General features: G+C 34.9%; 1 protein-coding gene across 1 annotated transcript; it reads right to left on the reverse strand.

Moving 5' to 3' along the window:
* Positions 1 to 4654: 4654 nt before the first annotated feature.
* On the reverse strand, positions 4655 to 6978 carry LOC113320995 (probable 2-oxoglutarate-dependent dioxygenase At3g111800). The gene is made up of 4 exons (XM_026568879.1): positions 6961 to 6978; positions 6289 to 6868; positions 5871 to 6201; positions 4655 to 5056 (listed from the first exon to the last, which is right to left on the reverse strand). The coding sequence occupies exons 2-4, from the start codon at positions 6789 to 6791 to the stop codon at positions 4808 to 4810; spliced, it is 1083 nt and encodes a 360-aa protein (XP_026424664.1). The 5' UTR covers positions 6792 to 6868; positions 6961 to 6978; the 3' UTR covers positions 4655 to 4807.
* Positions 6979 to 12044: the final 5066 nt, after the last annotated feature.

Below are 12044 nucleotides of genomic sequence, written 5' to 3' on the forward strand. Positions count from 1 at the left end.
GACTTGGTGACTTGGTAGTTACAGCCATGCATCTTGTTGTCGTGGACCAGAGCTTCATATTCTGGACATAGAGTTTGATGCCAATTCATTAAGTTAGAAGAGTCCTCGCGACGTGTACATATTTGTTCCATAAGCTTCATCTTGATCTCATCAACCATGATGGCTATAGGCTTCTCTCTCTTTCTTCAACGACCGAACCATTGAAACTCTCAGCAATATTTGAGCACAACTTACCATATCGTCTACCCTTGAAGAAAAAACTTGCCCATTTATGAACAGGAGATCTACTTAGATAGTCTTGTAACTTTTGATTTTCAACCTTCCTCAACTTAACCCAATTCTCTATAAATTCTTTATGAGTAGAAGCATACGCACATTTCTTAAACAGTCCCAATACATATTTGTTATAAACCTTGCAATTCTTTGGTAAGCATGTATTGATATTGCATTCCATATGCCAGTAGCACCAACCATGAAAAGCCTCAGGAAATACAACAGGAATTTGAATTACCAATCCAATACCTCGATCACTCACAAAAGTAAGCTTTGGTCACAATGGAGAAAGGACTTCCTTCAAATTTTCCAAAAACCATTTCCAATTCGCTTCATTCTCCGATGAAACCACAACATAAGAAAGAGGATAGATTTTTGTAACATGAACAAAAAGCATAACACAAGCATAAGATGCGATGAAAACCAAAAATAAAAATGATGAAACCAAAAATAAAAAATGATGAAACCAACATAAAATGATGAAACGAAAAGAATAAATGATGAAAACCTTACCATCATTCCCGGTTAGACCTGTTGCTGCCATCATATAACCAAGGTACTTTCTTTTCAAGCGGGCCGCATCAACGAATAATAAATTACGACAGAAATTGAATCCACGACTACAAGCTTCAAAACAGATAAACATCCTCTGAAATTTTTGAGTCCCTTCTTCAACTTCCAAAACAACGCGAGATCCAGGTTTGGTTTCAATCAACTTGTTTTTATACCAGTTCAAGAAAATAAAAGATTTCTCATTCTCTCCCTATGTGGTATTAAGTGGATGCTTCTTCCCTGAGTATGCATAATAACGATTAATGTCAAAGCCGTAGTCTCTCGTAAACTGATCCATAATAAACCTAGTTTTCTTATTAGGATCCTGTTTAATTTCATCAATAATCAAGCTACTAATTAGTTTCTTCGATATTTGTGGTCTGTTAACAAATCCTCCAACACAATTATGGTGATTATTTAGTTCCTTGATAATAAAAGGACTTCCTACAACATCATCAACAGACACAGCATATAAGTGCGAGTTACATTTCTCATATTTCTCATTAGCACAACATGCACCAATCCTCAACTTCTCATTCCTGTAGATCTTGAATTCATAACCGGATGATGCGTGATAATTTAGCAAATCACAACGAATTTGTTGAACACCTCCAGGGAACAACTGTTCAACTCCCTCAAAAAGATGTAACCTGTAAGCAGACTTCAACGGTTCCTTAATTCTAACTGGAACATCATAATCAATTCTTGGCTTCTCAAAAGGTATAATTCCAGAACTCCGTGGCTGGTCAAAAGCTATAATTCCTGAACTTATTGAACCATAACACTCAGCTTTATGACTTACGTGTAACTCCGTAATTTCTTCTTTATTATACAGACTAAATAGAGACAACGATTGAAGATCAAAATCAGAATGTATGACCTTTTTCTGATCATCAACCATGTGAAAATTTTCCATAGAAGGAGGAGAGAATTCACACCAACTTGAGCATATAGTAGTCATCAGATCAGCAAAAGACTCTTGGAGGCCCATAGAAAAGGTTAAAGAATCTTCTTTGTGACATACAACTGCGAGAATAGAATCCATAATCCACAGATTAAAGGATGAAACCAAAAACAGTTTCACCAGATGTGAATATCAACAATAACAACAAATTGAAAAACAGTATGAATTTCATAACAATCATAAAAGGTTCATTCCAAATAGATAGAATCATTCATAAGAACATCAACAAAAACATAAGAAATCATCTGAACATCATTAATTCATTTTATTCGTTTATTCATAAGAACATCATCAATTCAGTTTATTCACTAGAAAATCAAAATTCAACAGAAAAAGAAAATCGAATACCTGAAAAGTTGATTGATTTTTTGATGAATAGTCCGAATACTACACACATCTTAACCTGGAGATGAAGATGATCAATACGAAGTTGATTGATTCGTTGATGAATAATCGGAATATAACACACAGCTTAATATGAAGACGAAGTTGATACGATTTCTATAATCTTCTTCGATTAAACTTAAAGGAAATACCAGATCTCTGAATCTGTAGCTTCTCTTAACCTATTGAATCAGTTCGAACCTAAAAAAAAATAATCTATCAATTGAATCAAATAAGGAGAAGATGATCGCGAATATTTGAATTAAGATCTGGAACTGAAAATACGAAAAAGATATCGTTTTCTCTGAATCTGTAAACTAAGAAGAAGATGGGAATCTGATTTCGCAGGAAAGAAAACTCGTTTTCGTTTTATATTTCACTCTGTGATTTCTTTGAAACAGTTCAATTTATACCGAATGTCAGTTTTGGAAACTACAAATTCAGACAAAAGTAAATTTGCTCATTATTATTTGGCATGGGGTTTTTGTGCCACTTTTTAATGAAACTGTTTTAATTTATTGAAAATAATATGGCTGGATTGTTTGTACCATAAAGTTGGTCACCTAGGTGTTTTGTCACTAGTTTTGTTTTTCTTATTTATTCCATTAATTGCTGACAACACTTGGAGATGTGAACCAATCGACACTGCTGGCTTTTGATACTAAGCAAGAGAATTCTCACACTACAATTCCTTGGCTTCCGCTGTGCGGAAAGCATGAGACAAAGAATAATATAAGCATTTGCACAACACGATACAAAGCTCCCCCGTGACTTCGAGCAAGCCAGTCAACCGAGATCATACACTATGCCCACCCCTTCGTGTCATCAGCAAAATGTATAAGCTAAAAAATTCATTAACTATGTTTGGAAGTTCAAAAAACATTTTTTTGCAATTTTTTTCTGACGAGTGCAAAAAATTGAGACATTTTGTTGTTTATTTCAGGAATGATTGTGGCTTTCATATTTGCTATTACATGAAGCGCCTCTTGAAAGGAAATATGTCGTCTCCTAAAACTGATATACAAGAAAAGGTGCAGAATATGGGACCAAAGCTAACCCGTAAGATCCTCCTTGAAAAATGAGAACAACACTCGCATGTCGTTAAAAAAATAGTTCTTTTTGCACTTTCAGTTCTCGTTGCAGTTTAAACTAACTGTAAAATGGTTTCAACATAAATTACAGTTCTTTTTGTAGTTTCAGTTTTAGTTACAGTTTAAACTACTTGCAAAATGGTTACCAACTGGTGACAAATTACAATTTATAACAAAAAGATTTCAGTGAGTTCAGTTTGTAAACAAATTATATACAAATATCTCTAACCTAACCAAGGCATTGGACATGGAAACTCTTAACTTATCGGTCTATTTTGAGATAAACAAATAGGATTTATTAGGTCTGCTTTAATGTTGTGGTGTTCGAATTTTAAACGTTTTCACAAATGTGATTGGTATGATTATTCTTTGGTGTAACTAGAAGACATATTTCAAGCAATAATATCTCTTGGTTACAATATTGAAATTTTAATTTTTAATATTAACCCTTCTCTCTTTCAACAGAAAAAACGGGGAACAAACTAAGGCAATTAGGTTGGAATTAGATTGGAAACTTTTTTATGCCAACACTTTTTTCTTTTTTTGATAAATCGGCCTCTTAACAACAACTAAAAGAGCCTAGAAATAACAAGTCTTAGTGTAGTAACATCTATTACATCATTTTGAAATAAAAAAACTAAAATACTTGGAAGATTTCCAACCCATACTTCTTCGTATTCCCTTGAAGCACCTGATTTATCCAACTTGTCAGCAACAAAGTTGGCATCCCTGTACCTTTGAGAAAATATCACTTGATTAAACTGGTTTTTGAGACGACCAATTTCTTTGACGAGGTCATAAGTAAAATGAACATATCCTTCGGTAACGCCATCTTTTAGCCCAGACCGTCGTCGAAATTGTATTTTTTGGAAATCCATTCGGAAAGGCCTTCTAATGGTAGTTGGGGAAGTCTCCGTACGGTTAAGATATATGTTGGGTAAATGGGTCCCCACTATTTTTCCATCAAGATTTTTTCGGATTTTTTTCCGGTGTATTAAGTGTTCTCGTTAGATTGTCCATAAAACATAATCATCTAACTTAACTACCAAAAATTGTGATTACCTAATTTTCTTTTCTTTCATCACAAAATTGGTCAATTAACCCAATAACGATAATTTTTGGGTGAAAAAGACATGTAAAATTTGATACTGTTTAAATGGACGAGAATGTAAAAATAGCCAGAATGTAAACAGTTTCATCCTACCCATTTTCAAATACTTTTTCTTATTTTTAATTTACATCAAGATGCGTCCAGTTTCACCCTCGCTATTTTTTAAGTTTAAGCCATGATTAATCCAGATTCATTTTTATTATTTTTTTGGTGTTTATTTTATCCAAACTAATTTTTACTCGTCCATTGAAACTATATTTTAAAAATATTTGAGCAATTGACTCAATTTCTCTTTTTTTATTGGGTGATTATCTATTTTACTGGACAGTCTAAGATTTACAATGAACTTAAAAAGTAAATGAAAGGCGGAAAAAGACATGCAGTGCATTAATTTATGTATATGGACATATACATCAGCTTGTTGCTGTGATTTTATCTTGGCGATTTTAGTGATTCTACTTGTGATTTTCCAAGCGGACCCCTTCTCCTCATGTAAAGCTTGTATTCATCGAATGTCATGGGTTCGTACTCCGCAGGCCGATCTGGTGTCACAAGTTCTTTCGCAGGTTCTATCAGTAAATTACCCTTTGGATTGCAGAAAACTGCAAGGGAGACTCGCTCTTTAGCCGAATTAACAATAACCCTGTGCTCCACGCTCTTGTATATCGCATTGCTTAATACCTAAACCAGAAACAATCAAAACAGATATTATGAGCAATTAAAATAAAAATAGACTAGTCAAAATTATAACACTTGATTATGAAATGTTATCTGATTAATTTTCTCCAAGAAAAGATATGGTACGTAGCTATCAGATTTAAGAATCCTTAACAAGGGTTTTCATATTGTTGGTACAAAAATTTAAATATTCTGCTGGATTTGTTTCTACAAGGACGCAGCTAGTACTACTTAGCCACATGGTGTTGATGGACCACTACTTTTGGACGGTGCTAGTTACAAATTGCCCTCCACCTTAATTATAGTATTGAATATAGCCCCCAAAATGGAAGTCAACTACCAAGTAGTATATACATACTGTCTTTGTGATGAGGCCAAAACATGTGTATAGGTTCATCTCCCAAGTCCTAGATTGCAAATACTATAAGGAGAAGGTGCACGCGTTTATTGCCAACAACAGGCCAAGTAACAGCGAACACAAAGCCAAGTTGCTCGCAGCTTCGGATTCATAGAATATACTATACATACATGAACCTCTTTGTGTATACAGTTGGCAAACTATATATACTACTCAGTAGTCAAGATGCATGGTGTACGTATCTCCTCGTGTTCCTCGTGCAAAAAATGAAAAAGGAAAAGAGGAAGTAACTACAGTTTTTTCAACTATGCATAATTGTTGAAGATGTGTAAAACCATCATGATTTTTAGTGAAAAAGTTTGATGAATTATTGATAGAAGATTAATTCCAGGACAGATCCAGTATGATGAAACTACGTAGTTGACTCTACAACTACTAGTGATCGAGTTTATTAATTACCTCAATTTGGTCGCCGATGTTAATGATGATTGTGCCGGGAACTGGCTTTATGGTAATCCAGTTATCGCCTCTACGAACTTGAAGGCCAGCGACATGTTCGTCGGGGAGCAGAAGAGTCATACCACCAGGATCAGAGTGTGAAGAAAGTCCTAAGGTGAGATCAGGTTGTGGACATTTTGGATAGTAATTCGCTCGTAGAGTGGCTCCAATATCTTCTCCTCCAAAACTCTCCCATATATATTCTTCTTTCAATCCTAAGTTTCTCGATAAAACCTTCATGATTTTGCGACTCAGATTCACCAATTGTTTTCCATATTCTTCCGTTTCATCCCTGCATTATTCCAAACCTCAAATCCATCAGCAAACAAGTATATATACATATATATGCATGGATAAAATTATGTTAAGATGTAGTTACCTGCATGAAATAGGCTGAGCAGGCCATTTCTTATGATCCTTGACAGAATTCGGAAGCAAGTGAAGGTAGTAATAATCACTCCAATCAAGAATGGCACCTTTTTGTACCCCAAGACGACTACCATACCCTTCGTAAGTTTTTGGGGTGTTTGCATATTCTTGTTTAAGTTCAGCTGGTAAATGAAAGAAACCCCTCCACACTTCACGGGTTCGATGCAGAAGTTCAGGACTAACGCCATGGTTTGTAACTTGGAAGAATCCCCACTCTGTACATGCTTCATATATTTGCTTCAAAGTCGACGAACGGATATTATTATCATCGGATTCCAGACCACTTAGATCGATAAGTGGGATTTGTTCGTCGCCTTGGTGGGTATCATTTGTAGTCGAAGGTCTCTGTGAAGGTGGTTTGATGTATCTGTCGGGAACCACAGTCAAACCTCTGTCCGCCAGTGACTGGACTCGGATTATCGGTTCAGGCCAGTATTCTAGTAATTCGCTCATGGTTTTATCTCAAGTTCTCCTGATAGTGAAAATATAACAGAAGTGAACGAGAACTGATCAGCTCACTAAGTTTGAACCTGAAAATGCAAAGGATAAGAGTGAGATAAAAAAAAAGGAGCAAATGAAGTTGAATATAAGTAGCTAGTGGATAGTGGTCTCGTCTGTTTACTTGTTTGAGAAGTGTTGTTATATGAGATAGACGTGAACAAGAACGTGTTGCTTATGGGGTTTATATAGTAGTTGTGGTGTTTGGATATGAATTTGAATAAAAGGAACAAACGAAGTAGTAGATGTGGAAAAGAAAACATAAAATTCCTTTTAAAAATATATCTTATTATAAATATTAGCCTTTTCATGACTCGACTCAAACAAATGTGTCAATACATCATTGTTTGTTGAAAGGATAGACAAGGAGACTGAGGAATCACTCAACGTTGTTAAAATGATACTACTTTCAAAATAAAAAAAGATATATATATATATATATTCCTTTTTTTTTTTTATGAAGTATAGAATTTCGGAAATGTTATTTACATTCCTATTCTCCACCTACATATTCTGCTTCCTTCAATTTACACCACATATCTCGAATTTGAATCACATTCGGATATAAATGAAGTTCACCATTTCTCAGATGTGGGATTTAGATTAGAGGCAGCAGAATAGAGAAAAAACCAAAAAAACTGAATGTTGGACGGGTTAGTTTTTTATTTTTGTTTTATAAGAAAAAACAAAAAGGGCCAAATGTCCAAAATTACTGCCGTACACGATAGCAATCTACGTGGGTGCGTACCAATCTAACAAATCATGTGGTTAGGATAGTTTTGTTTTATATTGATTCGATGCACTCTTGGATAATTTAGTACCCCTGTAACAATTTTTAATCAACTGCCTTAAAAGAAAGGACTAGCTGAAAAAGTATATGGAGAATAACCAGATCTAGCCTACGAGTCCAACACTCCAACTAAGATATTTACAACATGCAATGTGGTCAAGATGACGATATGTGAAGAGCAATCGGGAAGATTAGCAGTCAATTTTGAAAGAGGGACAAGGCTTTTTACGCAACTGACAAAGTACATGACGGTGAACAGAGGACCAGAGAAAGGTGGGATCCGATCACTTGGGCGTTAACTAGATGAATTCTACATGGGGCCAGAATGAGGATCACATCAAGAGATAGTGAAGAATATGTCGAGGATGGTATTACCGGAAGTCGGGCCATCCGCTCCTCGATGAAGATACATCAATTAGAATGCACATGCCAACTGTTGACATCAAAGACTCCATTTGACAAAGTTATTTTTAATTTATGAATATATTGTTACATTTAACTAAAAAAGATTCACATTCGCCAATTTTACAACATATTTCTATTACTGGATTTCGTTGTAAGTATTTTAAGAAATAAACATGATAAATGTAAAATAAATTTATTTAGTTTATAACAGGGTTACTTATTTTTGGTACCTTTCTTTTATTCAGTACCATAATTTGGTACTCCGCCTGAGCTATTGCTTATTTCGCATCTGTAAAACAAAGATCAAATACAAACAAAGGTGATGGTTTGAGTGCCGATCAAGTTACTCATCTTTAAACATTTTATAGATCTTTCTTAGGTTTGTGCAAACATTTCATTTTTCTTTACGACGTCTCCAAGATAAAACAATCAAGAAAAAATGTTCTTCAATTTCTCAAGCTAAGAATCAGAGATTGAAAACTTCCACTCTTTTTGATCTTGCTCAGAATAAGAGTCTCTTGAATCAGAAAAAAATGGAAAAAAAATCTTGTATCTTTTCTGTTCTTGAGACTGGTTTTTTATAGCCTTGTGTTTAAATAAGAGTTAATGAGTGAATATCTTGGTTTTAACTACTTCCATGAAAAGCCTTTCAAAAGTCAAAATAATGCTTACATAAACATTAATAAAATTAATGTAATCAAGGCCCATAAAATATCTAGAAAATCTTTCCAAAATCAACGAAAAAAATAATTTCGAATTCAGGAAATACTATATTTGAACAAATAAAGGACCATTTAACCCTTTTAGGGTTATGAGTGTTATATTTATAACCTTTTAGGGTTATGAGTGTTATATTTATAACATATATCATGTGCATGATTTTTATAGAGACTCTGAAACACATGGACCATACATTGACATGTCTCACCGCAACGTATAAAGTTGTACGGAATGGTAAACAGCGCAAAAGTTTGTTGCACAAAAAGTAAAATATGGTCGTAGATAAACTATTGGTAAACGAGGGTTGGAAATGTTTTGCACGGTAGGAATATAACATAGATTAACAGTCCCGTTGTTATTCTTTTTAGTACAAAATAACAGTGGACCTGGATATGCTTGGAGCGTGAATGTTGAATAGGATTGATAGCAGGATAGGTAGCACTAATGTTGTCGTAGTAAAGTATATGAGGTTGTGTCAAAAATATATCAAGGTCACGCAGCAAGTGCTTGGTCCAAATAAGCTCTGCATATGTAGATGATAAGAATTTGTGCTCAGCTTCAGTGGTACTAGTAGAAACCGTAGGTTTCTTTTTAGAACCCCGAGAGATCAGACTACGACCCAAGAAAATGCAATAACCAGTAGTAGTCCGTGAAGTACCGGCACCACCACCCCGATTAGCTTCAGAAAAATTTGTATGCTACAGAAAAAAATTACTTCAAAAATATATCCCATGGCCAAGTGTGCCTTTAAGATGCCAAAGAATTTTTTTAACATCATAAAATGGGTGTTAGAGCACTGCTCGATCGAACTCGCAAGCGGTGCTATCTCAAGCTTGTTTGTCAAGTTTAGTTGAGCAAAACTATATACTTGATTTCTAGTCTACTTATAGCCATGCCTCGGATTAGGATAGATGTGTGTAGTTGAGCATTAGACTTCATGACGTTGACCAACTGAAGAAGAAGATCTACTGAAGAGCTTGGAGGAACTTCTTCGAAAAAAGGTATGTGGAGACTAAAGTTTATCTAACACTCAGAAGTCTATTCAATTCTATCTACTAATAAGACTAAGTCGTATAACTATATAGACTTTGTGTTATACACATTTTAAATTTCAAGTCGAGTTTATCTCGTTTATATATTTCTCGAAATACAAGTTTAAAGCTTAGAAAGCTTCATCGTCTGCTTGACAAGTTTAGTTGTAAACAATTCGTTGTTGAAAACTAAATATTAAGTCATTATGATCATGTGAAAATTAATTTGAACATCTTACTTGATTTGTGTGAGACAATCATTGATATTAACTTGGGATGTTTCGTATTGATCAATTAATCACTTGAAAATTACTTGAAGTTAGTGGGATGTGTAAGATTAACATTGTTGTCTTCCAAGGATGTTTCAATGACTGAATGAGAGTTTTAGAACTGCTACCAATTTCTGGATATAGCATAGTATGCGTACCTAGTATGTGAACTGTGTTTGCGAACGGGTTTACCTATTAGGTCCCGAACTGTGGTTTGTGAAAAGTGTTTGCGAACGGCAAGGCTAGGCAAAGTCCGGAGCTGTGGTTCGCGTACTCAGTTTGCGAACTCAGTGGTTAGGTTCTAAAATCGGTAAGTATGACAACTCATACTCATGAACTCAGGTTCGTTTGCGAATTAAAGTCCTTGAAACTTTAATGAATTAAGGTATGCAAACTTGTTCTAAAAAACGTGGAATTATGTTCATGAATAGGTTCTTGTATAAGTACTGTGTACAATTACAAACCAAACCGAATATGCTTCAAATTGTTCATGGATATTTCTATGAGATAGTGAACATTTGAACAACTCTCTTGAAACACATTTAGATTCATTTGATTATCTGTCATGATTGATTGATTATCATATTTGATCTAGAAGTGTTAGATGAATATGTCTAAGCTAAAAGTGTTCATATTGCTAACTTCGGTTAATTGTTATTGATCCAACTTTTTATACACGTTTAGGTACGGTTCACCCATATCTAAATATAGGTATATTTCATTCATGTGTATCAAGCTAATACCATCTAACGGTGGAGATTAATTGTTTTTTTCTAAGCAGACTTAGCTTGAATCTTAAAACAAGAGTTCATCTAACGATGAATATTAATTGCTTTGTTACTAAGTTATATTAAATTTGATTGTAAGCCACCCTGATTTGAAAGACTATATAAGAGAGAACTCTAAATATTGAATGATGATAGTATCTTGCATGAACTGACGTACATGGTTGACTGTATAGGTAATGTCATGTGTTTTCATGGAAAGATACTGTAAGAACCAACTATACTCCGATACAAAGTGATATCAGTAAACAAGACACTGTCATCATTCAATAGCTTTGACCGAGAGAAACAAATTTATGACTGGCTTGAAATTTGTATGGTCAACCCAGTTTAGAATTTTCAAGGTATATTTCTTAAAAGTGCATAGGGATTAGATAAGATGGCCCCATTTCAACATCTTAATTTATTTATCTTGGTTGCGGAGTGTTGACGGTGGTTTTCAGTTCGGGGATAAAACTGGGAAACCTTGTATTTAATGCGTTGTCATCCTGCAAACGAATAAAAGCCATTTGAAAGTAATGAGTGCATAAACCTCTTCACTCACAAATGTATTGAGCAATTCAATATATTTGTATATATATATAAAATATACTCATAATGGTGCATATAGCAACAATCTTAAATATTCTATGAATTTTATTTTCCACCAGCATTATCCACTCATGTATCGCCCGCCTAGTATTTTCCTATGCTATGTTACCCAGCTGAACTCTCAATGTTGGCATGACATGACGATTAATGTTCACTCGCAACAGAGTAGCATGAATCTCCCAAAGTGTCAGTATTGAGATCTGCATGAAAGTAATCACACAGGTTGCGCCACTCTTTGATAAAGAGATTTTTTGTGTCAACGCGCTTTTTAATTAAAAATTAGCACGATCGACGCGCTTAAATTCCTTAAGGAAAATCTAGACTGTCCATGTCAGACTTAAAGAGCAATCGCGGCCACACGATTTGTCCACACAATTCAACAAGCTTAACCTCTTCCTAGCGGAACTAGGTAACCTCCATAATGTCCAGCGGCGGTCCCACTAGCATCCCAGCCGATCGGAATTCCTTTAGTTCACCCGCAACACCCCTGAACGTTAGCCAAAATCAGGGTGATTGCGCTGTTGAAAAAAGATCTCAAACGAGCTAAGACCGACCATAACGGTCTCAAATTCATCACATCTGCCCAACTTAGCTAGCCTAGTTGGACTGTCTAGATC

The sequence above is a fragment of the Papaver somniferum genome, chromosome 11, assembly GCF_003573695.1.
Source record: "Papaver somniferum cultivar HN1 chromosome 11, ASM357369v1, whole genome shotgun sequence".
Lineage (NCBI taxonomy): Eukaryota > Viridiplantae > Streptophyta > Magnoliopsida > Ranunculales > Papaveraceae > Papaver > Papaver somniferum.

What these genes read in the sequence shown, in the direction of transcription:
- LOC113320995 (XM_026568879.1), bottom strand. Translation starts at nt 6,791, where the DNA reads ATGAGCGAATTACTAGAATACTGGCCTGAACCGATAATCCGAGTCCAG. An exon ending in GCTCAGCCTATTTCATGCAG is followed by an intron (nt 6,202 to 6,288) that starts GTAACTACATCT and finishes GGAATAATGCAG; the next exon opens with GGATGAAACGGAAGAATATG. An exon ending in ACATCGGCGACCAAATTGAG is followed by an intron (nt 5,057 to 5,870) that starts GTAATTAATAAA and finishes TTTCTGGTTTAG; the next exon opens with GTATTAAGCAATGCGATATA.